General features: G+C 41.6%; 1 protein-coding gene across 2 annotated transcripts in view; it reads right to left on the bottom strand.

The window, feature by feature from the left end:
* Positions 1-21,111, bottom strand: part of NFU1 (NFU1 iron-sulfur cluster scaffold) — a 43,843-nt gene extending 22,732 nt beyond the window's left edge. Inside the window, exons 1-4 of one of the 2 annotated variants that reach the window (XM_003793445.3) lie at positions 21,034-21,111; positions 13,692-13,792; positions 7,878-8,013; positions 2,101-2,167 (exon numbers count right to left, since the gene is read on the bottom strand). In XM_003793445.3, the coding sequence (XP_003793493.2) occupies positions 2,101-2,167; positions 7,878-8,013; positions 13,692-13,792; positions 21,034-21,110 (381 nt within the window). In that variant the 5' untranslated portion in view covers position 21,111. Of the gene's footprint in view, positions 1-2,100; positions 2,168-7,877; positions 8,014-12,378; positions 12,448-13,691; positions 13,793-21,033 lie in introns of those variants that run through there. The other variant, XM_023515303.1, reaches the window with a different exon arrangement.
* Positions 21,112-23,123: the final 2,012 nt, after the last annotated feature.

The following is a 23,123-nucleotide window of genomic DNA, read 5'->3' as shown; positions in this document are numbered from 1 at the left end:
TTGGGAGGCAGAGGCAGGAGACTCGCTTGAGCCCAGGAGTTGGAGGTTGCTGTGAGCATGATGCCATGGCACTCTACCCAGGGGGATAGCTTGAGACTCTGTCTCAAAAAAAAAAACCTCAAGATCTGAAACTAGGAAAAAAAACAAATGAAAAATGAGAGAGCTGAGGGAGGAGCAAGATGGTAACCAAGTAACAGCTTCTTTGCAACTGGGCACAGTGAGCCTGGGGAGAGAAGACTCTAAGCATCTCTGGCTGGTGGGATCTGCCCAGAAACATCCCTTTGAGGTCACAGAGTCAGCAAGAGACTTCTGGACCCCATGAAGAGGGCAAAAGTAGTGGAGAACTGGCAAGTGGTTGCATGTGTTCGTTCAGTCTAATCCCACTAGCAGCTATAAGTACAGCAGCAGTGAGAATGCACACTGCAAAGGCCTTACCTGTGAGCTGTTTTGTTTATTTTGGACTTGGCACTCAGCTGAACTACCATGGGAAAACTTGGGCAAGAGTGCAGAGGACTTTAAAAGCATTGCCTACGGCCCCAGACTCAAAACTACAGATGCTGGCATGGATGTGGAGAAAAGGGAACACTTTTACACTGCTGGTGGGACTGCAAACTAATACAACCTTTTTGAAAGGAAGTATGGAGAAACCTCAAAGAACTCAACCTAGACCTCCTGTTTGATCCTGCAATCCCATTACTAGGCATCTACCCAGAAGGAAAAAAATCCTTTTATCATAAGGTCACTTGCACTAGACTGTTTATTGCAGCTCAATTTACAATCGCCAAAATGTGGAAACAGCCTAAATGCCCACCAACCCAGGAATGGATTAACAAGCTGTTGGTATATGTACACCACGGAATACTATTCAGCCATTTAAAAAAAATGGAGACTTTATAGCCTTTGTATTAACCTGGATGGAACTGGAACACATTCTTCTTAGTAAAGCATCACAAGAATGGAAAAGCATGAATTCTATGTATTCAATTTTGATATGAGGACAATTAATGACATGGTGGGGGTGGGGGAAGGGGAGAGCAGAGAGAGAAAGAAGGAGGGAGAGGTGGGGAAAAGGAAGAGAGAGAGAGAGAAGGAAGGAGGGGGGTGGGGTCTTGGTGTGTGGCACACCTTTGGGGGCAAGATACAATTATTAAGAGGGACTTTACTTAACAAATGCAATCAGTATAACCTGGTTTCTTGTACCCTCAGTGAATCCCCAACAATAAAAAAAATTCTCAGCCACCCTCATGAATGTGAAGTGTTATCTCATTGTGGTTTTGATTAGCATTTCCCTAGTGACTAATGATGTTAAGCATCTTTTCATGTGCTTTTGACCATTAATACATCTTTAAAAAATGCCTATTTAATTTCTTTGTCCATTTTGTAAACGGGATTATTTGTCTTTTTAACGTTGAATTATAAGAGTTCTTTATATGTTTTGAACATAAGTCCTTTATCAACTTTTGCAATATAATGTGCAAATATTTTCCCCCAACTAGTAGGCTGTCTTTTCACTGTTTTCATGTTATCCTTTGAAGCACAAAAAGTTTTAAATTTTGATTAAGTCCAATTTATATAAATACATTTTTCTTTTGTCAAAAAAAAGGGAAAGAAAAATGAGAGATCTGACTATAATTTTAACTAGAAAACTCAATTAAGTAATTAATTTGAGAAATGAGAAAAGTAAACTTCATTTGAGATTTTCAATAATATATGTAAAATATATTAAGAATGGAAATTCTGGCTCGGCACCTATAGCTCAACCGGCTAAGGCGCCAGCCATGTACACCTAAGGTGGCGGGTTCGACTCCCCAGCCGGGACCCGCCAAACAACAAGGACGGCTGCAACCAAAAAATAGCCGGGCGTTGTGGCGGGCGCCTGTGGTCCCAGCTACTTGGGAGGCGGAGGCAGGAGACTCGCTTGAGCCTAGGAGTTGGAGGTTGCTGTGAGCTGTAATGCCACGGCACTCTGCCCAGGGGGACAGCTTGAGGCTCTGTCTCAAAAAAAAAAAAAAAAAAGAATGGAAATTCTGAAGAGGAGCATCACACTCAAGAAAAAACCTAAGGTACTTCAAATCTTATTTTATATAATCATATGTTTACCTTTGTGATAGTGATAAAATCTGGTCCAAAAAAGACACTTTTTACACCTTCAATCCTAAATAACTGCCTGTAAATAAAGAAAAAATAAAAAGATAGTAAGATATTTTATAATGGAAAAGTTAAACATATACAAAAGTAGAGAGAAAAGTAGAATCTCCATGTACCTATAACCAGCTTCAACAATTATCAACTCATGGCCAATTCTGTCTTACTTTCTCACCTAATAATCCAGCAATCCTACAACTAGGTATTTGCCTAAGAGAAATGGAAACATATGCTTCACAAAGACTCATACATAAATCTTTACACCTTTACTTGTAATAGCCACACACACACACCAAAATCTGAAAATGTCCACCAACTGGTGAATGAAAAAACAGAATGTGGTATATGCATATCATCAGTCACCCATACATTCATTCAGCAAATATCTTGACATCTACTGAGAGCCAAACACTCACTAAGCGCTACGTATACATGATGATAGAGAAATAGGTCTCTGTCCTAAGGAAGCTTATCTAGCTTACAGTAAAAAATCCCCCATGAACGCAAGAAAGAAAACAATAGCTGTGCTTGACTGGAGATCAATGTTGTGAATCCACAAGAGACACAATTAAAAAAGACTAATTTGAAGAGGGCTTTCGCCAACTAAACATCTCTTAGATAATAAAAATAATCTATAACTGAGTTCATTAGGCTTTTATACCTTTCCATTTATTAGATACAAAATATGTGAACACATTTTTTTTTTTTTTTAAAGACAGAGTCTCACTATGTCACCCTGGGTAGGGTGCCATGGCATCACAGCTCATAGCAACCTCTAATTCCTGGGCTTAAGTGATTCTCTTGCCTAAGCCTCCTAAGTAGCTGGGACTACAGGCACCCACCACAACGCCTGGCTATTTTTTGGTTGTAGTTGTCATTGTTGTTTGGCTGGTCCAGAATGGATTCGAACCTGCCAGCTCTGGTATATGTGGCTGGTGCGTTAGCTGCTTGAGCTACAGGCACCAAGCCAACTCATTCTTGATGTAAGCATCTCAAGCAAAACACATAGGGCGGCACCTGTGGCTCAGTGGGTAGGGCACAGGCCCCATATACCAAAGATGGCGGGTTCAAACCCATCCCTGGCCAAACTGCAACAAAAAAATACGCAGGCGTTCTGGCAGGGACTTGTAGTCACAGCTACTCTGGAGGCTGAGGCAAGAAAATCACCTAAGCCCAGAAGTTGGAGGTTGCTGTGAGCTGTGACGCCTCCATCTATGGAGGTGGATAAAGTGAGACTCTGTCTCTACAAAAAAAAAAAAAAATACACATAGTTTAAATGTCCCCCACAATCTTTCCCAAATCCTGTTATCAGTTATATATTCTTTCAGATTAGATCTTTATGTCAATTCATTTGTTTTGTCCTTTTTGCTTTTATATACATAGTATATCAAATTCACTGTTCTACAATTTGCTTACTTCACTTAATGGTCTTAGATGTCCTTCTATGATAGTAAATATGGGTATTCCTCACCCTTACGATAGGTAATGCGTTCTTATATTTCCTTTCTCCATCTCTTTGTTATTCCATTCTGTTTTATACTTTTTGTGAGGGGGAGGGGTCAGAGTCTCACTCACTTGCCCTGGGTAGAGTGCTGTGGTATCTTCATAGCCCACAGCAACCTCAAATTCCTGGGCTCAAGTGACCTTCTTGTGAGTAGCTGGGAGGCATGTGCCACCATGCCTGACTAACTTTTCTATTTTCTATTTTCACTGAGTCTTGCTCTTGCTTAGGCTGGTCTCAAACTCCTGAGTGCAAGGGATCCTTGCACCTCAGCCTCCCAAGAGGGCACCCAGCCTCCATTCTGTTTGTTTGTTTGTTTGTTTTTGAGACAGAGTCTCACTTTGTTGCCCTGGGTAGAGTGCTGTGGCATCACAGCTCACAGTAACCTCAAACTCTTGGGCTTAAGTGATTCTCTTGCCTCAGCCTCCCAAGTAGTTGGGAGTACAGGTGCCTGCCACAGTGCCCAGCTATATTTTGGTTGTAGTTGTCATTGTTGTTTGGTAGGCCTGGGTTGGGTTCAAACCCAACAGCTCCAGTGTATGTGGCTGATGTCCTAGCTGGTGAGCTATAGGCGCTGAGTCCCTCCATTCTCTTTTATCTTATGAGATAATATCTTAATCACTACAAAATGGATTTCACAATCCACTGTTGTGTTTGAAAAATCCTACTTTAGGCTCGGCGCCTATAGCTCAACCGGCTAAGGCGCCAGCCACGTACACCTAAGGTGGCGGGTTCGAATCCCCAGCCCGGACCCCCAAACAACAACGATGGCTGCAACCAAAAAATAGCCGGGCGTTGTGGCGGGCGCCTGTGGTCCCAGCTACTTGGGAGGCGGAGGCAGGAGACTCGCTTGAGCCCAGGAGTTGGAGGTTGCTGTGAGCTGTAATGCCATGGCACTCTGCCCAGGGGGACAGCTTGAGGCTCTGTCTCAAAAAAAAAAAAAAAAAAAGAAAAGAAAAATCCTACTTTAGAGAACCCAACACATAAATACAAGGTATATGCAGGGATATTCAGAGTAACCTTGTTGGTAAAATAAAACAAGTAGTAAATTGGAAACAACCTAAAATATTCATTGATAGCAAACATTAGATAAATTTAGTCCATCTATAGTCTGTAGCTATCAAAAAACATGAGAGCCAGGCATGAAGGCTCACACCTATAATTTTCTAGCACTCTGGGAGGCTTGAGGTGGGAGGATCACTTGAACTCAGGAGTTTAAGACCAGACTGAGGAAGAGCCAGACCTCATCTCTACTAAAAATAGAAAAACTAACCGGAAGCTGTGGCAGGCACTTGTAGACCCAGCTACTTGGGAGGCTGAGGCAGGAAGGTTGCTTGAACCCAGGAGTTTGAGGTTGCTGTGAGCTAGTATGACACCATGGCACTCTAGCCCAGGGACCAGAGGAAGATTCTGTGAAAAACAAATGCTCTAAGGCAGTGGTTCTCAACCTGTGGGTCATGACCCCTTTGTAACAATGAAAATACATCACAGCATTAGGAAGATTGAGAACCAATGCTCTAAGGTATAGTTCAAGAACTGCCATGTTTAAGTCAAAGAAAATGTATATATTAATTAGGAATTTTAAAAACTATTCCTGAGTTTAATGAATTTCTAACTCCCCTAAATGAGATATACAAAATGGCTGTGTGTATAGAAGTAATTATTTAGGCCAGGCATGGTGGCAGGAGGATCACTTGAGCCCAAGAGTTAGTGGAGGTTACTGTGAGCCATGGCACTATACTCAGGGCAACAGAGTGACACTCTGTCTCAAAAAAAAAAAAAGTTACCTATACTTTATTTTCTAATTATCTTTGGTATGCAGTACCAGACTTAGGTTACCAAAAATTTCAAATGATGGGGGTGGCGCCTGTGGCTCCATATACTGGAGGTGGCGGGTTCAAACCCAGCCCCAGCCAAAACTGGAAAAAGAAAAATTCAAATGATGCTGACTCTAATAATCCTTATTACAAATAATTTCTCCAGTTATCAGATAAAAAGAGGTTCCTTCTAACAATTTTATCACTTGCTCTTTATCTTTTTGTTTTTCTTAGAGACAGGGTCTCACTCTGTTCCTACCTAGGCTGGTGTACAGCGGCATGATCACAGCTCACTGAACTTTCAAACTCCCATTTTCTAGCAATCCTCCTGACTCAGCATCCCAAGTAGTAAGAATTACAGGCATGTGCCACCATGGTTGGCTAAATGTTTAATAATTTAGAGAGATTTTTAATAATTTTGAGAGACAGACTCTCACTACATTGCCCAGGCTGGTCTCAAACTCCTAGCCTCAAATTATCTTCCCATCTCAGCCTCTCAAAGTGCTGGAATTACAGAATTGTGCCACTGCACCTAGCTGTGCTTTATCATTTCTGACCCAGAGTGATTTTCCTTTATTTTGAGGGTATATATTCCAAGACCCCTAGTGGATCCCTGAAACCACAGGTAGTATCACACTATATATACTATACTTTTTCCTACATATGCATACTTGTAATAAAGTTTAACTTACAAATCTGACATAGTAAGAGATTAACAACAATAATTTATAATAAAATAGAACAATTATAACAATACCCAGCATCATTACTCTTGCACTTGAAGGGTTACATGAATACATGCACAGCGATTTTGCAACATCTGATAACTGAGAAGTATGTAGCAAAAATATGATGGACAGGAGTAGGGCACTGGCCCCATATGCCAGAGGTGGCGGGTTCAAACCCAGCCCTGGCCAAAAACTGCAAAAAAAAATGCTGGACAAAGGGAAGAGTTACATCATGGGCAGGAGAAGGCAGGACAGAGTGAGATTTCATCACACTACTCAAAATGGTGCACAGCTTAAAACTTATAAGTTTATTTCTGAAATAAAAATAAGTTTATTTCTGTAATTTTCCATTTAATATTTTTGGACCCAAGTTGATATTGGTAATTCAAACTACAGAAAACGATAAATGGAGACTACTGTATGTTTAAACATGTCTTTATCCGGTAAATTTAAAAACTATTTCTACTGACTAGTTGTAAAAAACATCATACTATTTTTTTTTTTTTTTTTTGAGACAGAGCCTCAAGCTGTCCCCCTGGGCAGAGTGCCATGGCATTACAGCTCACAGCAACCTCCAACTCCTGGGCTCAAGCGAGTCTCCTGCCTCCGCCTCCCAAGTAGCTGGGACCACAGGCGCCCGCCACAACGCCCGGCTATTTTTTGGTTGCAGCCATCATTGTTGTTTGGCGGGTCCGGGCTGGGGATTCGAACCCGCCACCTTAGGTGTACGTGGCTGGCGCCTTAGCCGGTTGAGCTATAGGCGCCGAGCCAAAAACATCATACTATTAATATAAACATTTATAGTTCTAAGTGGGCTATTTTAGGAATTATTCCATCTTGAAACATCTAGAAATTCAATTATCTTTATAAATAAAATGTGCAAGCTTTCACTGTCCTTAAAAATAAGATTTTTAAAGATTTGGAATGGAAATCTACCATGATTAGCAATTTAATTAATTCTCTTCCTTAAGTAAAAATATGAATTTTTATTTATTCATGGTACAGAGCTCTCAAATGTATCACTCTTCAGGAGAAAGGTTTTCTACTATAAACTCATTTTCTTTACCTCTTACAAGAAAAAAAATAAATTATTCTCTACACTAAAAAAAATATGTAAACCAGGCTCAGAGGCTCAAATCTGTAATCCCTGCACTTTAGGAAGGTGAGGTGGGAAGATCCCCTGAGACCAAGAGTTTGAGACCAGCCTAAGAAAGAATAAGATCTATTTCTACAAAAAAATAGAAAAATTTTTGGTGGGAAAGCCTATACTCCCAGCTATTCAGGAGGCTGAGGGAGGACGATCTTTTTTTTTCTTATTTTTTTTTTCTGAGACAGAGGCTCAGTATGCTGCCCTCAGTGGAGTGCCGTAGTGTCACAGCTCACAGCAACCTCAAACCTCAGCCTCAGTCTCCCAAGTAGCTAGAACTATAGGCGTCCGCCACAATGCACAGCTAAGCAGGAGGATGTTTTGAGCCCAGGAGTTTGAGGACGCAATTAACTATGATGAGGCTACTATACTCTAGCCTCAGCGACAGAGTAAGACCTTGTCTCAAAAAAATTAATAAAGTGTATATAAAGTGTATATAAAATGCACATATAAATACAAAAGCCAAATAAGGATGTCTTAACTCCAAGTCAGTTTTTATTTATGTTTCTTGGCAAAAGCAAATAAAAATAGTAATATACCTAGCCAGAGGGGATTGAAACGCTGTAGCTGGGTTCGGAAAATCCATGGTCCTTGTCTCAAGAACTGGTTTTCCTGGTATAAACTTTAAACTGTTGGGATTTGGAGTATCTTGTGTTTGAATAAACATGTATCTCACTAAAAAAGAAAAGAAAAGAATGTTATTCCAGAAAAAATAGTAGTAAACAAGTTTATGGACTATGAACCAGAAGTAATAAGAAAAGTTGGAAAAAACAAGGCTTTATTACCCATGCTGGCACAATAAGAATTTATAAGATGACAAAGAAATATATCAATATATTTAGGATAACTATGTAAAATTTTATATTAACACTGATTATTTAGATAGTTGTATTACTCAACAAATTCTAGCAACATCCTACACTTAAGTAGGAAGGTACATCATAAGTCAGGAGTCATACACATATTCTACTTGGTGACTCGGTGCTTGTGGCTATCATAATCATAGATCATTATCACTGTGAAATCAATACAGTAAAATGTTACATTCTCTTCTTTCCAAAGTGACACCATTATTTTATAGATAATAAAGTTACCAATCTGTAATAGTATTATTATTACAAATATTTAGCATTTGCTTATTACATGCCAGATACAAAGTCAAGTGCTATAAATGTACTTATGCCTTTAACAAGTGGATAAAGAAGGAACTACTATTCCCATTTTACAAATGAAAAAACTGAGGCTGAGAGATATTAAATAACTTGACTAATGGTATAGTTAGTAACATCATAAAATCATGTAAGTAGAAATCTATGCAAATTACTTTCTGGAATATTTAACACATATCTTTACAGGCTCTTTTCTTATATGTTTCTTCTAGGACCACGATGAAACTGAGAATGAATTCATTAAAGCAATAAAGAAAGAGAAAACAGAATCTTTTAATTTCCTACCTTCCTATTATAACAACTTGCAGGACAAAAGCATTAGAGTTTTAATAGTTTTAAAACTATTAAACAGACTTTCATTATTCATTATGAAAATAAACCTTTTGTAAGGTTTTGAGAGCTAATGATTTAAAAAAGAAAAAAAAAGACAAATGATAGAGGATTTCTGAGCAAACAGAAATCCTTTATCTTTTTTTTCTTTTTTTTGCAGTTTTTGGCTAGGGCTGGGTTTGAACCTGCCACCTCTGGTATATGGGGCCAGCACCCTACTCCTTTAAGCCACAGGTGCCGCCCAAAATCCTCTATCTTTAAGCAGTATATTTAAATAGGCTGAAATCATCTATCTCAAAATCCTCAAAATCCTCTATCTTTAAGCAGTATATTTAAATAGGTTGACGGCAGTATATATAACATTAATGACAAAAATATATATTAAGTACCTATTATGTGCTAGGCCTAGTGCTAAGCACATTGTACATGTAAAGCAGATGTCCTCAAACTACAGCCCACAGACCACATGCAGCCTGCTTAGAACATTTATACGGCCCGCCAGGTGTTTTTGTCGCCGCTGCCTGCTCTGCTTAGCAGCCGACTCATCCCGCGCAGTCTGGCCCTCCAACGGTCTGAGGGACAGTGAACTGGCCCCCTGTTTAAAAAGTTTGAGGACCCCTGATATAAAGTACATCACTTAATCCTTACATCCTTCCAAGGAGACACTGCTTTTATCTTATTTTTTAGGAGGAAACTAAGTCATTCAGGTAGGAAGTGACAGAGCCAGGATTCAAGTCTAGATAATTTTCTAGTGTTGACTCTCTTAGCCATTGTGCATACTGCCAATCCTTACCTATTAGTGCTAAGCGTAATAGGAAAACAGATTTAAGATCAGTCTTCCCATTCTGTGATAACCTTCATTCCATATATTTTAGGAGAGATAATAAATCATCAGTTTTAAATCTGAAAAAGATTATATTTGGCAAAACACATGGTTGGTATGGAAGTGCTTTTCTTAACCATTAGGTTCTAATTTGACATTTGAGAGTTGTTTTTGTACCTTGACCTACAGTTCCAGCTAGCTGATGTTAAATCATTTCCCAGATAAAGTACCAACTGAAACTAAACTCCAGTTCATTTTGTTTAAGTCACTGTCCTAATTAGACATCAGGTGGTGACCAGGCAAATCCCAAAAGAGAGAACAATAAAAAATAATCTCAACGCCAAGCATGTCATTTAAAATATTTATAACTCTCTATTTCTACCAAGACATTACTCCGAAAATCTGTGTTATAAGGGAACAATTTTTCAAATGAAATATTAAAGAAAGGGCTGCCACCACATTCTATATAAAAGACAGCATGGTTCTTCTAACCCTGGTTCTTTTTTTTTTTTTTTTTTTTTTTGAGATAGTTTCACTTATTAACCCTTGGTAGAGTGCCGTACCATCACAGCTCACAGCAACCTCCATCTCCTGGGCTTAGGCGATTCTCTTGCTTCAGTCTCCCAAGTAGCTGGGATTACAGGCGCCCGCCATAGCACTTGGCTATTTTTTTGTTGCAGTTTGGCCAGGGCTAGATTTGAACCCACCACCCTCAGTATATGGGGCCGGAACCCTACTCACTGAGCCACAGGCACAGCCCCTAACCCTGGTTCTTAAGTAATCATTTCTTGTAGCTTTCTGTTTTTTTCTTTCTTTCTTTCTTTTTTTTTTGAGACAGGGTCTCACTGTGTCACTCAGGGTACGGTACAGTGGCATGATCATAGCTCACTGCAACCTCAAATCCCTGGGCTCAAGCAATTATCCTGCCTCAGCCTCCCAAGTAGCTGGGACTATAGGTATATGCCACCACAACTTGCTAATTTTCCAATTTTTTCTAGAGATGAGGTCTCAATCTTGCTCAGGCTACTCTTGAACTCCTGATGTCAAGCAATCCTTTAGCCTTGGCCTCCCAGAGCGCTACAATTCTAGGTGTTAGCCACAGCACCTGGCCCATAATACATAACCGAAATTTCTACACACATTAGACACTCTAGCAATATTTGAAGAATTAAATCTGGTTTCATTCTACTCAACCCACTTAAGTAAAACTAGACCTGCAGAAAGAAAAAAATTTTAGAAATATTTGAAGGTTAAAACCATAAATTTTTTTCTTTTAAATTTTAGATTAGTATTAAGGGTACATACAATTGGGTTTATTGGTCATATTTGTTAGGTAGCATCCAAGTTGTATTTGAGTACTTCACCCAAAAGGTGTGCCATATACCCCTACATTGTATCTGTCAGGTGGAAGCTGACCAGGCTCCCTCCCCACCATAAAAAAGTTTTGGGGTTTTTTTCCTGTTTTATTTTATTTATGTTTGATTGCTTGAGATTCATTGAGGGTACAAAGGATTAGGTTACACTGATTCCACCTGTTAGATAAAGTCCCTCTTAGTCCTGCCCCCAGGAGGTGTGCCATACACTGTGACCTTCCCCAACCCCTTCTCACCTCCCCTCCTCTCCTCTCCCTGCTCCCTCACTCATTCCCCTATTGTTTTTTTTTTTTTTTAGAGACAGAGTCTTACTTTGTCACCCTCAGTAGAGTACAGTGGCATCACAGCTCACAGCAACCTCAAACTCATGGGCTCAAGTGATTCTCTTGTCTCAGCTTCCTGAGTAGCAGGGACTACAGGTGCCCGCCACAATGCCTGGGTATCTTTTTTAGAGATGGGTTCTTACTCTTGCTCAGGCTAGTCTTGAACTCCTGAGCTCAAACAATCCACCTTCTTCAGCCTACCAGAATGGTAGGATTACAGGTGTGAGCTACTGCACCTGGCTGTCATAATGCTTTTTAAAAAGTCACTTAAGAGCATATAATCTGGGCTCGGCGCCTATGGCTCAAGTGGCTAAGGCGCCAGCCACATACACCTAAGGTGGCGGGTTCAAATCCCCAGCCCGGGCCCGCCAAACAACAATGATGGCTGCAACCAAAAAATGGCCAGGCGTTGTGGCGGGCGCCTGTAGTTCCAGCTACTTGGGAGGCAGAGGCAGGAGACTCGCTTGAGCCTAGGAGTTGGAGGTTGCTGTGAGTGTGATGCCATGGCACTCTACCCAGGGGGATAGCTTGAGGCTCCGTCTCAAAAAAAAAAAAGAGCATATAATCTATATGCTATAGAAATTATGAAAATGTATGACACCACCACCACACAATGTTTCTCTTTTGACAATAAATAGAGCTATTCAAAAAACAAATTTGAAAAGGTATTTAACAAGATCATTCTAATTATACCCTAAATTGGATTTAATTAGTTATTTTTAAAGAGACTCCCAGGTCCATCATCCAGAAAGATGCTCCTGAAAGTGTCAGGTTACAAAAGGATAGAAAGACTTACATTAAATATCTTTCTCTGTTAGGGTTGGTATTAATAGGTACCTAAGTAGGCATAAAATCCTCCAAAATATAGATTAGTACTGCCTAAAGTCAGGATCAATGACAAAATCGGTGGATTTCCAAAGTGAAAAGCCCAGATGACCACAAAATTCAGTTAAATTACAAAACTTAAAAAGTCCAATTCAAGTAGTCTGATCTGTTGAGTTATTCATTATTTATGTACTCACGTGTAAACTATTTTCTAATTCAAGGAAACAGGCAAGATGGCAGGAAAGCACTCCTCTTCTTACCCCAGGCTACAGAAGGAAGATATAAAGTCTCTACACTGATTTAACTTTGGCTGTTAGCTAGAGTCAGCCCCTTCCAGAGTATGGCCACCAGAAGGTATTCAAGGTAGTGATAGAAAGGCAAATAGGCTGAATCCATACACTTAACAGCTCTATAACCACATATAGGAAGACATTTATACACATACACACATGAACATGCATAGACACATCTAAGCTTCTATAACTACATTACAATGGTCACATTTTAGTATTTATTTCTTTTTGAGATAGGATCTTGCTCTGCTGTCCAGGCTATGGTGGAGTGGCAGAATCAGAGCTCACTATAGACTCAAATTCCTAGGCTTAGCTGATCCTCCCACCTTAGCCTCAGGAGTAACTGGGACTATAGGCATACAGCCCCACACTCAGCACATTTCAAATTATTTTCAAATCCCATCTTCATAACTATTTCTAATATTATAGAGAGGCAAAGTATCTCAACAAGACTGTTAATAAAACCGTAATAACTAATTTAGACCAAAAAATCTCAACAAGACTGTTAATAAAACTGTAATAACTAATTTAGACCAAAAAAAAGAAAAAAATATATTTAAAATCTTATGTTCCAGACAGCACCCGTACCTCAGTGGGTAGGGCACCAGCCACATACACCATGGCTGGTGGGTTGGAACCTGGCCCAGGCCAGCTAAAACAACAATGACAACTGCAAAAAAAAAGCCAGGCATTGCGGAGGATGCCTGTACTCCCAGCTACTTGGGAGGCTAAGGCAAGATAATCTCTTAAGCCGAAGAATTTGAGGTTGCTGTGAGCTGTGATGCCACAGCACTCTACCAAGGGCAACATAATGAGATTCTGTCTCTAAAAAAAAAAAAAGTATGTTCCAAGATCTGAATGAAAGCCAGAAACATATTGATTTTAGGGTTATTCTTACTAAAATAAGAAAAGCAATAATTTAAAATACATAAGATTCTTTGAAACATAAACCCATTTTATGACATTTTCACTTCAGAAATCATTTATTGAGCAATTCTGCGTTCCAGGAAATGTATTATATGAGATACTGAGATTGCTACTGAACAATTTCCTTGCAAATAACTACAGTAAAGTGTGGCATTATGATAGAAAATACTCTCCATATTCTTTTTATAGGGTTCTAAGTAGAAAATTCTCATCTTTTCTGATCCACAAAATCTTAGCACAGTTCAATTAGTTTCTGAAATACCATTTACTGTGAAAGAGGTAAACTTTACCTTTGTTACATAAGGCTGTAGGTAGTGGGAAAAGAGGTCTCTGCACAAATTGATGTAGATGTTTCTCAATAGGGTATGGATTCTTCATCATAAGACAGAGCCTACATTTGAAAACAAATAAACGACATTTTAAGAGATCTAATCTTCTAAATTAAGTTTCTACTTCTCATATTTAAAGACATGTCTCAAACATAACAGCAATAAAAATAATTAGAGTTGACTTTTCATTTTTCATCTACATTATTTCTACTTAAACAAGCAGTATCTACAAATAATTTAAAATCAGATAAAGCTCAAATGGAAATTCATAGCCTTGATAATCAGATGTATATCCAGGTATAAGCAACAGAATTGCATCTACATTAATAAGATATCACCAACCCCAGCAAGATTAGCCCACATCACAAAGTCACAAAACACCAGATGTGGATGTGGAGAGAAGGGAACACTTCTACACTTCTGGTAGGATTGCAAACTAATACAGCCCTTTTGGAGAGAAGTGTGGAGAATCCGCAAAGCTCTAAAAGTAGACCTTCCATTTGATCCTGCATTCCCATTACCAGGTATCTACTCAGAAGAATAAAAATCATTTTACCACAAAGACATCTGCACCCAAATGTTTACTGAAGCTCAATTCATCATTGCCAAGCCATGGAAGCAACTTAGCATTGATCCATTCATATGGATCAAAAACTATGGTGTATGTATACCATGGAATACTATTCAGCCATTTAAAAAGATGGAGACTCTACATCTTTTACATTTACCTGGAGGGAGCTGAAATGCATTCTTCTTAGTAATGTAACATAGAATGGAAAAATAAATATCCAATGTTCTCCATAATAATATGAAATCAATATACAAATAATTCTATGCTCATAAGAACAATAAAACATAAATATAGTCTAGTACGGGGTTACAGGAGGTAGAGGGAAGGACTACTGGCAGAAAGAAGGGTAAAAGCAGGATCTCACCTAATGTGCACATTGTGAGGGTGTATAACACGCCCCCTGGGTGAGGGACTCTTACAACTAGAACTTTACCCTGGAAGTGAGAATGATATAACCTAAAAATCTATACCCTCATATTAATTTGAAATAAAAAATAAATTTTAAAAAATAATAATTTGGCTCGGCGCCTGTGGCTCAAGTGGCTAAGGTGCCGGTCAAATATACCTATGGTTGCGGTTCAAATCCAGCCCAGGCCTGCCGAAACAACAATGATGGCTGCAACCAAAAAATAGCCGGGCATTGTGGCAGGTGCCTATGGTACCAGCTACTTGGGAGGCTGAGGCAGGAGACTCACTTGAGCCCAGGAGTTGGAGGTTGCTGTGAGCTGTGATGCCACTGCACTCTACCCAGGCAGACAGCTTGAGGCTCTGTCTCAAAATAATAATAATAATAATAATAATTTATGACCTGGAGTAGTCAATTTCACTGGTGTGCCGAGATGCTGCAAGAGGATTTTAGGTGCACTGCAAAAATTTTCAAAGATCACAAATTAAATTATTTTTGAAAGAAGTTCAAAGCACAGTTAAGTATATTCTTTTTTTTTTAACTCTTTTATTTGATTAACATAAGTATGCCACAGAAATTTAACTATAGATTAGTGTAATGTTAAGATTTAAATAATGCTGAAAACACTGACCTGGAGTCTCAAACTCTTAGTTAACGCGTGACGGAGGTAAATATCATAGGCTTTTATTGTCTAGAAAAAAATTTAAAACTAGATAATAGAGTCACATGGTTCAAAATGATAAGGAAAAAAGTATATATGATAAAGTCTTCCTCTTTTTCTGCACCCTACCGCTATGTTTCCTTCTGTAGAAATAAGCTGTATCACATTTTGAAAAGTATTTCATGATAGGGAGCACCAAAAAAAAGTATTTCAATACTTAAAAACAACTAATAGAAAGTGAACTATTGTCCCCCAATCTGCTAAAGCAGCCTACAGTCTTTATAAGCTTTCTGACTGGAAAAACATTAACCTAGTATTACAACTTTCACTGTTTTTGTTTGGTGGAGAAGGGGCCAGGGTCTTGCTCTGCTGCCTGGACTAGTGTGGTAGTGTGATCAATCATGCTCATTGCAACCTCAAACTCCTGGGCTCAAGTAATCCTCCCACCTCAGCCTACAGCACTATAGGCATGCACCTCCACAACTTAATGTGTCTATATTTTTGTAGAGACAGGGTCATGTTAGCTTGCTTACGCTGGTCTCAAACTTGTGGCCTCAAATGATCCTCCCACCTTGGCTGCCAAAGTGCTAGGATAAAAGGCATGAGCCACTGGGTCTAGCTTACTTCACACTTAACGGAGAAGCACTAATTGGCTATTTTCCATAGATCTGACAAAGTAAAAACAAAGGGAGAAAGACCAAATACTACTGGAAAATGAAATAAAAGGAAACTTTAGTTGTCAGTGCACAGCCACTATCCCACCTTCGTTGCTATTTTGTCAGTGCCCACTGTGGGCACCCCATCGCCACACAAATAAAACCAGCCAGGAAGGGCGGCGCCTGTGGCTCAATGGGTAGGGTGCCAGCTCCATAAACCAAGGGTAGCGGGTTCAAACCCGGCCCTGGCCAAATTGCAACAAAAAAATAACCAGGTGTTGTGGCGGGTGCCTGTAGTTCCAGCTACTCAGGAGGCTGAGGCAAGAGAATCACCTAAGCCCAGGAATTGGAAGTTGTTGTGAGCTGTGTGAAGCCAGGGCACTCTGCTGAGGGCAATAAAATGAGACTCAGTCTCCACAAAAAAAAAAAAAAAACAGAAACAAAAACAACTCTTCGGCGGAGCTTGTGGCTCAAAGAAGTAGGTGCTGCCCCCATCAGCCAGAGGTGGCAGGTTCAAACCCAGCCCCAGCCAAAAACTGCAAAAAACAAACAAACAAAAAAACTGCCAGGACCACAAATTAAAGGTACAGATAAGTGCAAGAGGGGGGCTTCAGATATTGCAAGGAGAGCCCCAAGCGACGGTTGAAGCATCATACAATGATCACTAAGTGCTGTTTCCCACCTGGCTCAACTCCCACCCTGCTGCACCACAAATGTCCAATGTATAACACCTGCTTGCTAACCAGCAACGGATCTTAACTCAGTAACACATGCAGCTGCTTGAGGGCTTGTCTCCGGGCAGCCAAACATCTCCATGCAAGCTAGAAGATTGTTCCCCTCCCAGCACCTCCCTCAAGAGCCGGTTACCACTTCTACAAGCTTAGTGCATGGTTTCCTACATTTATCCAAGTTACTTCAAAATTCAGGTTAACAAGGCAGGTAGACTGCCTGAGGCTGGTAGTTGGAGACTAGCCTGAGCAAGAGTGAGACCCTGTCTCTATTAAAAATAGACAAATCAGGTTGGGCACTGTGGCTCACACCTGTAAGTCTAACACTCCTGGGAGGCTGAGGCAGGTGGACTGCCTGAGCTCACCGGTTCAAGACCAACCTGAGCAACAGCGAGACCCTGTCTCTAAAAATAGCTGGGTTTTGTGGCAGCCACATGTAGTTCCAGCTACTGGGAAGGCTGACATAAGAGAATCACTTGAGTCTAAGAGTTTGAGGTTACTGTGAGCTATGACACCATAGCACTCTAGTCTGGGTGACAAAGTGAGACTCTGTCTCAAAAATTAAATAAATAAATAGATAAATAAATAAAAATAGAAAATTTAGCCATGGTGGTATGAGCCTATAGTCCCTATAGCTACTTGGGAGGCTAAGGGAGGAGGATCATTTGAGCCCAAGAGTTTGAAGCTGCACTGAGATATGATCACGTCACAAAGTACTCTAGCCTAGGCAACAGAGACCTTATTTCAAAATAAATAAATAATAAAATGATAAATAAAATCCAACTTACATTAAAATATTATTACTAGCCATTACAACTGTCATTTCCCAGGCACCACTGAAGAATTTTAAGCATGAAAGTTACTTTTATAATCATACATATGATCACTTAAAAAAAAAAAACATTTCTGGCTGGGTCGTGGTGGCTCACGTTTGTAATCCTAGCACCCTGGGAGGCCGAGGGGGCGGACTGCCCTGAGCTCAGAGGTTCAAGACCAGCATGAACCAGAGTGAAACCCCATCTCTATCAAAAAAAAGCCGGGCATTCTGGCAGGCACCTGTAGTCCCAGCTACTTGGGAGGCTGAGGCAAGAGAATCACTTAAACCCAAGAGTTGAAGGTTGCTGTGAGCTATGACTCCACGGTACTCTTCTGAGGGCCACAAAGTAAGACTCTGTTTCAATAAAAAATAAAAAGAAAGGAAAAAAAACATTTCTCTGATTACACTCCACCTAAAATAGGCAAGAAGTGACAGACAGGGGCTATACCACATTTTTCTCTTACAAAACTGAAATTCTGCTTGTCACAAAGAAAAGACTGAGTATCAATTAAGTGGAATACAGATTAACTACAATTTTTCGAACCTCTAGTCATCTTCAAGTGTTATTTGTTTTAAGCAAAAGACTACTTTACAAGGATATGGTGGTATTGTAACTCATAGTTTCTTAGATGCTACCAGAGAGATTAATGCACTGTCACTGAGGATTTGGGAGAACAGAGGAAACAACATCAAACAGGGAATCAAGGAATCTGTGAAGCCCTACCACTCTAGCTGCAGAGCTGATCACAGTAAGCTGTCATCACTTGAAATTAAATGACTTTCATGGCACTTATGATTTTGTCATTAGTTGCTAATAATGTCTTTCCTACTAAACTGCAAATTCATTTAGTAGAAAGACTGTTTTCTTCAGCTGCCAGCACTGCAGGGCCTCAGTTCCTGTCTACAATGAGGTTAATATTCACAGCTACCTCTAAAGTCTGGGATGATGGCTCAGCACCTATAGCTCAGTGGCTAAGGCACCAGACATATACACCAGAGCTGGTTAAAACCTAGCCAGGGCCTGCCAAACAACAACAACTATGACAACAAAAAAATAGCCAGGCATTGCAAGGGGGTGCCTGTAGTCCCAGCTACTTGGGAGGCAAGAGAATCACTTAAGCCCAAGAGTTGGAGGTTGCTGTGAGCTGTGACACCACAGCACTCTATCCAGGGTGACACAATGAGACTCTGTCTCAAAAAAAAAGGACTGGGATGATGGTTTTCAGATAAACCATGTAAAGTACTTAAACCAATGCCAAGCTACACATGAAGTGCTCGATGAAAGTTAGCTACTATTGGCTCAGTGCCCATAGCACAATAGTTACAAAGCTAGCCACCTACACTGAGGGTGGCAGGTTCGAACCCAACCTGGGCCAGCTAAAAACAACAATGACAACGGCAACAAAAAATAGCTGGGCGTTGTAGCTAGTGCCTGTGATCCCAGCTGCTTGACAGGCTAAGGTAAAAGAATCACTGAAGCTCAAGAGTTTGAGGTTGCCATGAGCTGTGATGCCACAGCACTCTACCAAGGGCAATACGGTGAGACTCTTGTCTCAACAACAACAACAACAAAAGTTAGCTACTACCATTATTATTATGATTATTATTATGTAATTAGTGCCCAGTAATTACTTACTGAATGATCATCAATCTTTGGGGTGAAAACACATTTATCTATAGCTCACTGCCTAAATTTTCCCATGAGGCTCGGCATCCATAGCTCAGTGGTTAGGGCGCCAGCCACATAAACAGGAGCTGGAGGGTTTGAACCTGGGCTCGGCCTGCCAAACAACTATGACAAGGACAACAAAAAAATAGCCAGGCACCTGTAGTCCCAGCTACTTGGTAGACTGAGGAAAGAGAATCACTTAAGCCCAAGAGTGTGAGGTTGCTGTGAACTATGACACCACAGCACTTTAGTGAGACTCTGTCTCAATAAAAAAGAAAATAAAAAATAAATCTTCCGGCTCGGCGCCTATAGCTCAACCGGCTAAGGCGCCAGCCACGTACACCTAAGGTGGTGGGTTCGAATCCCCAGCCCGGACCCGCCAAACAACAATGATGGCTGCAACCAAAAAATAGCCGGGCGTTGTGGCGGGCGCCTGTAGTCCCAGCTACTTGGGAGGCGGAGGCAGGAGACTCGCTTGAGCCCAGGAGTTGGAGGTTGCTGTGAGCTGTAATGCCACAGCACTCTACCCAGGGGGATAGCTTGAGGCTCTGTCTCAAAAAAAAAAAAAAAAAAAAAAAATAAATCTTCCCATGAATACTCTGGAATTTGAAAATACACTCCATAACCAGTATTCCTACCCCTTTACCCCAGTGAGAAGGCAAGTTAATGAACAAATAACAAACCTTTTTTTTTTTTTTGAGACAGTCTTACTCTGTCCACCAGACTCCTGGTGGCATCCTCCTGCCTCAAGCCTTAGGAGTAGCTGGGACTACAGGCCCGAGCCACCAACCCCCTCAACCATGGTAATTTGGTGGGGGAGGGGAAAAGAAGTCCAGCCTCAACCCCCAAAGTGCTGGGATTACAGGTGTGAGCCACAGCATCTGGCCAAGAAGCATATTCTGACATAGATAGGTGTAGTTTTTTGTTTGTTTGTTTTAAGTAAAAGGATCAAATCATTCAAGGAAAACATCTGCTCAAGCACACAAGGGGAGACAGGGCATAACTAACAAAATCCTTCTGCAAAGTTAGTATTTTTAAGAAATACGTTTAGACTTCAAGAGCACCATGAACCCTAAAACTTCTAAATACTCAAGAGGTCAAACTTTGCAGGCCTTTTTCTCCAGAAGTAAAATCAGGGTATGAACCTACATATGCCCTCTTTCCAGTGTTCACAGATGTCTCTGAAAGGCAAAACTCAAAGGCAGGCTCAGGAAAGGAGGAAACGCAAGGAAACAGTGTGGACTTAAGTGATGGTGTAGGGAGTGGAAGAGTAATGCAGGGGTCCAAATTCTCCTAGAAGTTCCATTCAGACGTGACCTTGGACATGTCACATCCCCTTTCTGGGCCAAGGGCCACACAGGGAAAATGAGGGAATGAGACCAAGTATTTCCTTATTTTCTTTGTGATAGTTTGAGTTTGTGTTTTAAAAGAGGGAGGGCGGCGCCTGTGGCTCAAAGGAGTAGGGCGCCGGCCCCACATGCCAGAGGTGGTTGGTTCAAACCCAGCCCGGCCAAAAACTGCAAAAAAATAAAAATAAATAAATAAATAAAGGAGGGAATGCATGTGTTCGAAAGGCTGGAGGGACCCCACAATGCAAAACCAGCTTATCGGATCTCTCTCCATAGCGGGTCTCTCCGAGCCAGCCTCCCGACAGCTAAAACACTCAATTGTGGTGACGGAGGCAGACACACTGGCTCCATCAGATGCACTACCTCCCTCCAGAGAAAGAGTCTGCGAGGTGTCGCTTGGCTAAGCCCAGAGGCACCCTATTCGGGGCTCCGGGCCCGTCACCTACCGCCTACGCAGCCCCGCGGCCGCAGCAGCAGCTCCACAGCGCCTCAAGGCCGCGGCCGCTACCGCAGCCGCCGCCATCTTAGCCCGAGAACGAGCAGGCGTGTCCACGGAGGCGCCTGGGACGCCCTGCGCAGGCGCAGGCTGGCTGAGAGCGGAGCGTACACTGGATAGAGCGCACCCTACCGGCGATGGGCGGTGCTGCTGCGGATGAGCGCCTTGGCCTTTTCAACCATTGCCTACCCTCTGCGTCAGCCTTAGCCAGGAGACTACGGAGGGATAAAGACTGTGCGGTGTTTTGCGCAGGCGCCCTCGGAGAGGCACGCAGCATGCTGAACGCATGTGCAGAACTGTGCATAGTTTCTCCTTGCTGGGTTCTTCTCTGGCGGTGATCCTCCAGTTAGGATGCTGTTCAACATCTTTAAAACTGCTCCGTGGGACCCTCCTCCGCCTTCCAGGTCCAGCTCAGTGACTGCCCAAAGAGGCTCCTGGAGCATCCCCTCTGACGGGTTCTCCCCTATTTCCTTCCCTTTCTCCCATGTAACTGATGTGGACCTGTATCTAATCCTTTTCTACAAACTGTGCTAGTGGGCTCACCCGCCACTTGGTCATCTTGTACCAGCTTGGGCAGAGGACGCACCTGGTGCGCTGCTGCCCTTCTGTAGATAAACGTGAGTATTGACAAGTTTTCAAAGTACAAAAGCCCATTGAGGTTCTCTTCCAGGACCTTCCTGGGGTATTCTCTAGGATCGTTTTCTTTAGGGCAACAGTTGTCGGAGTGTGGACTGAGGGCAAGAAAAGCAAGTAAACGTATTAGAAATACAAATCCCCCAGCCCCACCTTAGACTTAGACCCTCCATAGGTGGGTAGTAATAATCTGATTTAACAAGCCCTCCAAGGTGATTCTGATGGCAAGTTAAATTTGAGAACTACTGCTATGGAAGGTAGACACAGTACTGGTTGCAGAATGGAAACAGCACACGTGTTGTACAGTTTGAGGTCACACCCAAGATAACCCAGATAGTTTCTGGGACCTGGGGACACAACTAACCCGGTGGATAGGGTTTAGGCCTGCAGCTGGCCTGGGGCTAGACACAGCAGGCTGTGCCACCTCTGGTGCAGTTTTGCCTCCCAAAGCAATGCGTTTTCTTCCCAACCACTGTCTCTTTGCCCACGCATTCTAGATCTCAAGGCATCCCAAGGCTCCCCCTTCCCCTTACTCTCTTCTTGACCTTGAACCAAATATAACATGTAGCTCTTTCACCCAGGAGCATGCCCTGATTAGGGAACAGTCTTTCTGGCTTCAACTTCTCCCTCTTATGAATTCCTTCGCATAAAAAGAATCCTGCCTTGCCCCAAATCCTCTTCCACCCTCTCTTCCCTTCAGAGCCAAGTGGTTTAAAAATGAGTTGTCTACCGTCTTAGTCTCTAGTTTTTCATTTCCCATTCTTCATACCACTGAAACCAGGCCTCTGTCTCCCACCAATGCCTCTGTCCACCACCATAGATGGTGTGGGTGCCCTTAGTACCCACACCCTCTATGTTGCTAACCTGAAGGAGCTACCTCAGTTCTAATCTTTCATGACCTCTGAAACATCAGAAGCTGAGGATCTCTCCCTCCCTTTAATAATCTCATTTCTTGGCATCCTGGGTACCATAAATACCTGTTTTGCCTGCCAGCTTTCTGGTTGCTCCTTCCCAGTCTCCCTTGTAGAGTTTCATCTGTCCACCCCTTAATGTTGGTGCTTATGGGGACCTCATTCCAGGCCTTCCTCTCTTCCTTTTCTTTTGTGATATAAATTGACAAATGTTATTGTAGGGAGTGTATACAAGTTAGCTTTTCTGTCAGCTGCCAAAAAGTCTCTTTGAAGTGAAAACAAAACAGGTTAGAAACAATAGGTATAGTATGATCTGATTTATGTAAACTTGTGTGTGTGCACACACACGTCTATATGCGTGCACAGGTGTCTGGGAGGCAGATTGCCATCCTCTTCTCTCCAACCCCTCCCCCAGCTGTTTTTGGTTTCTTAAGTATAATAAATTATTTTCCACTTTAGGGCCTTTCTATAAGTTGTTCTCCTTCAGGGAATGCCT

This window comes from Otolemur garnettii, unplaced genomic scaffold, assembly GCF_000181295.1.
Source record: "Otolemur garnettii isolate 467f Iridium unplaced genomic scaffold, OtoGar3 scaffold00068, whole genome shotgun sequence".
Lineage (NCBI taxonomy): Eukaryota > Metazoa > Chordata > Mammalia > Primates > Galagidae > Otolemur > Otolemur garnettii.
This window is presented reverse-complemented; position numbering and strand designations above follow the sequence as displayed.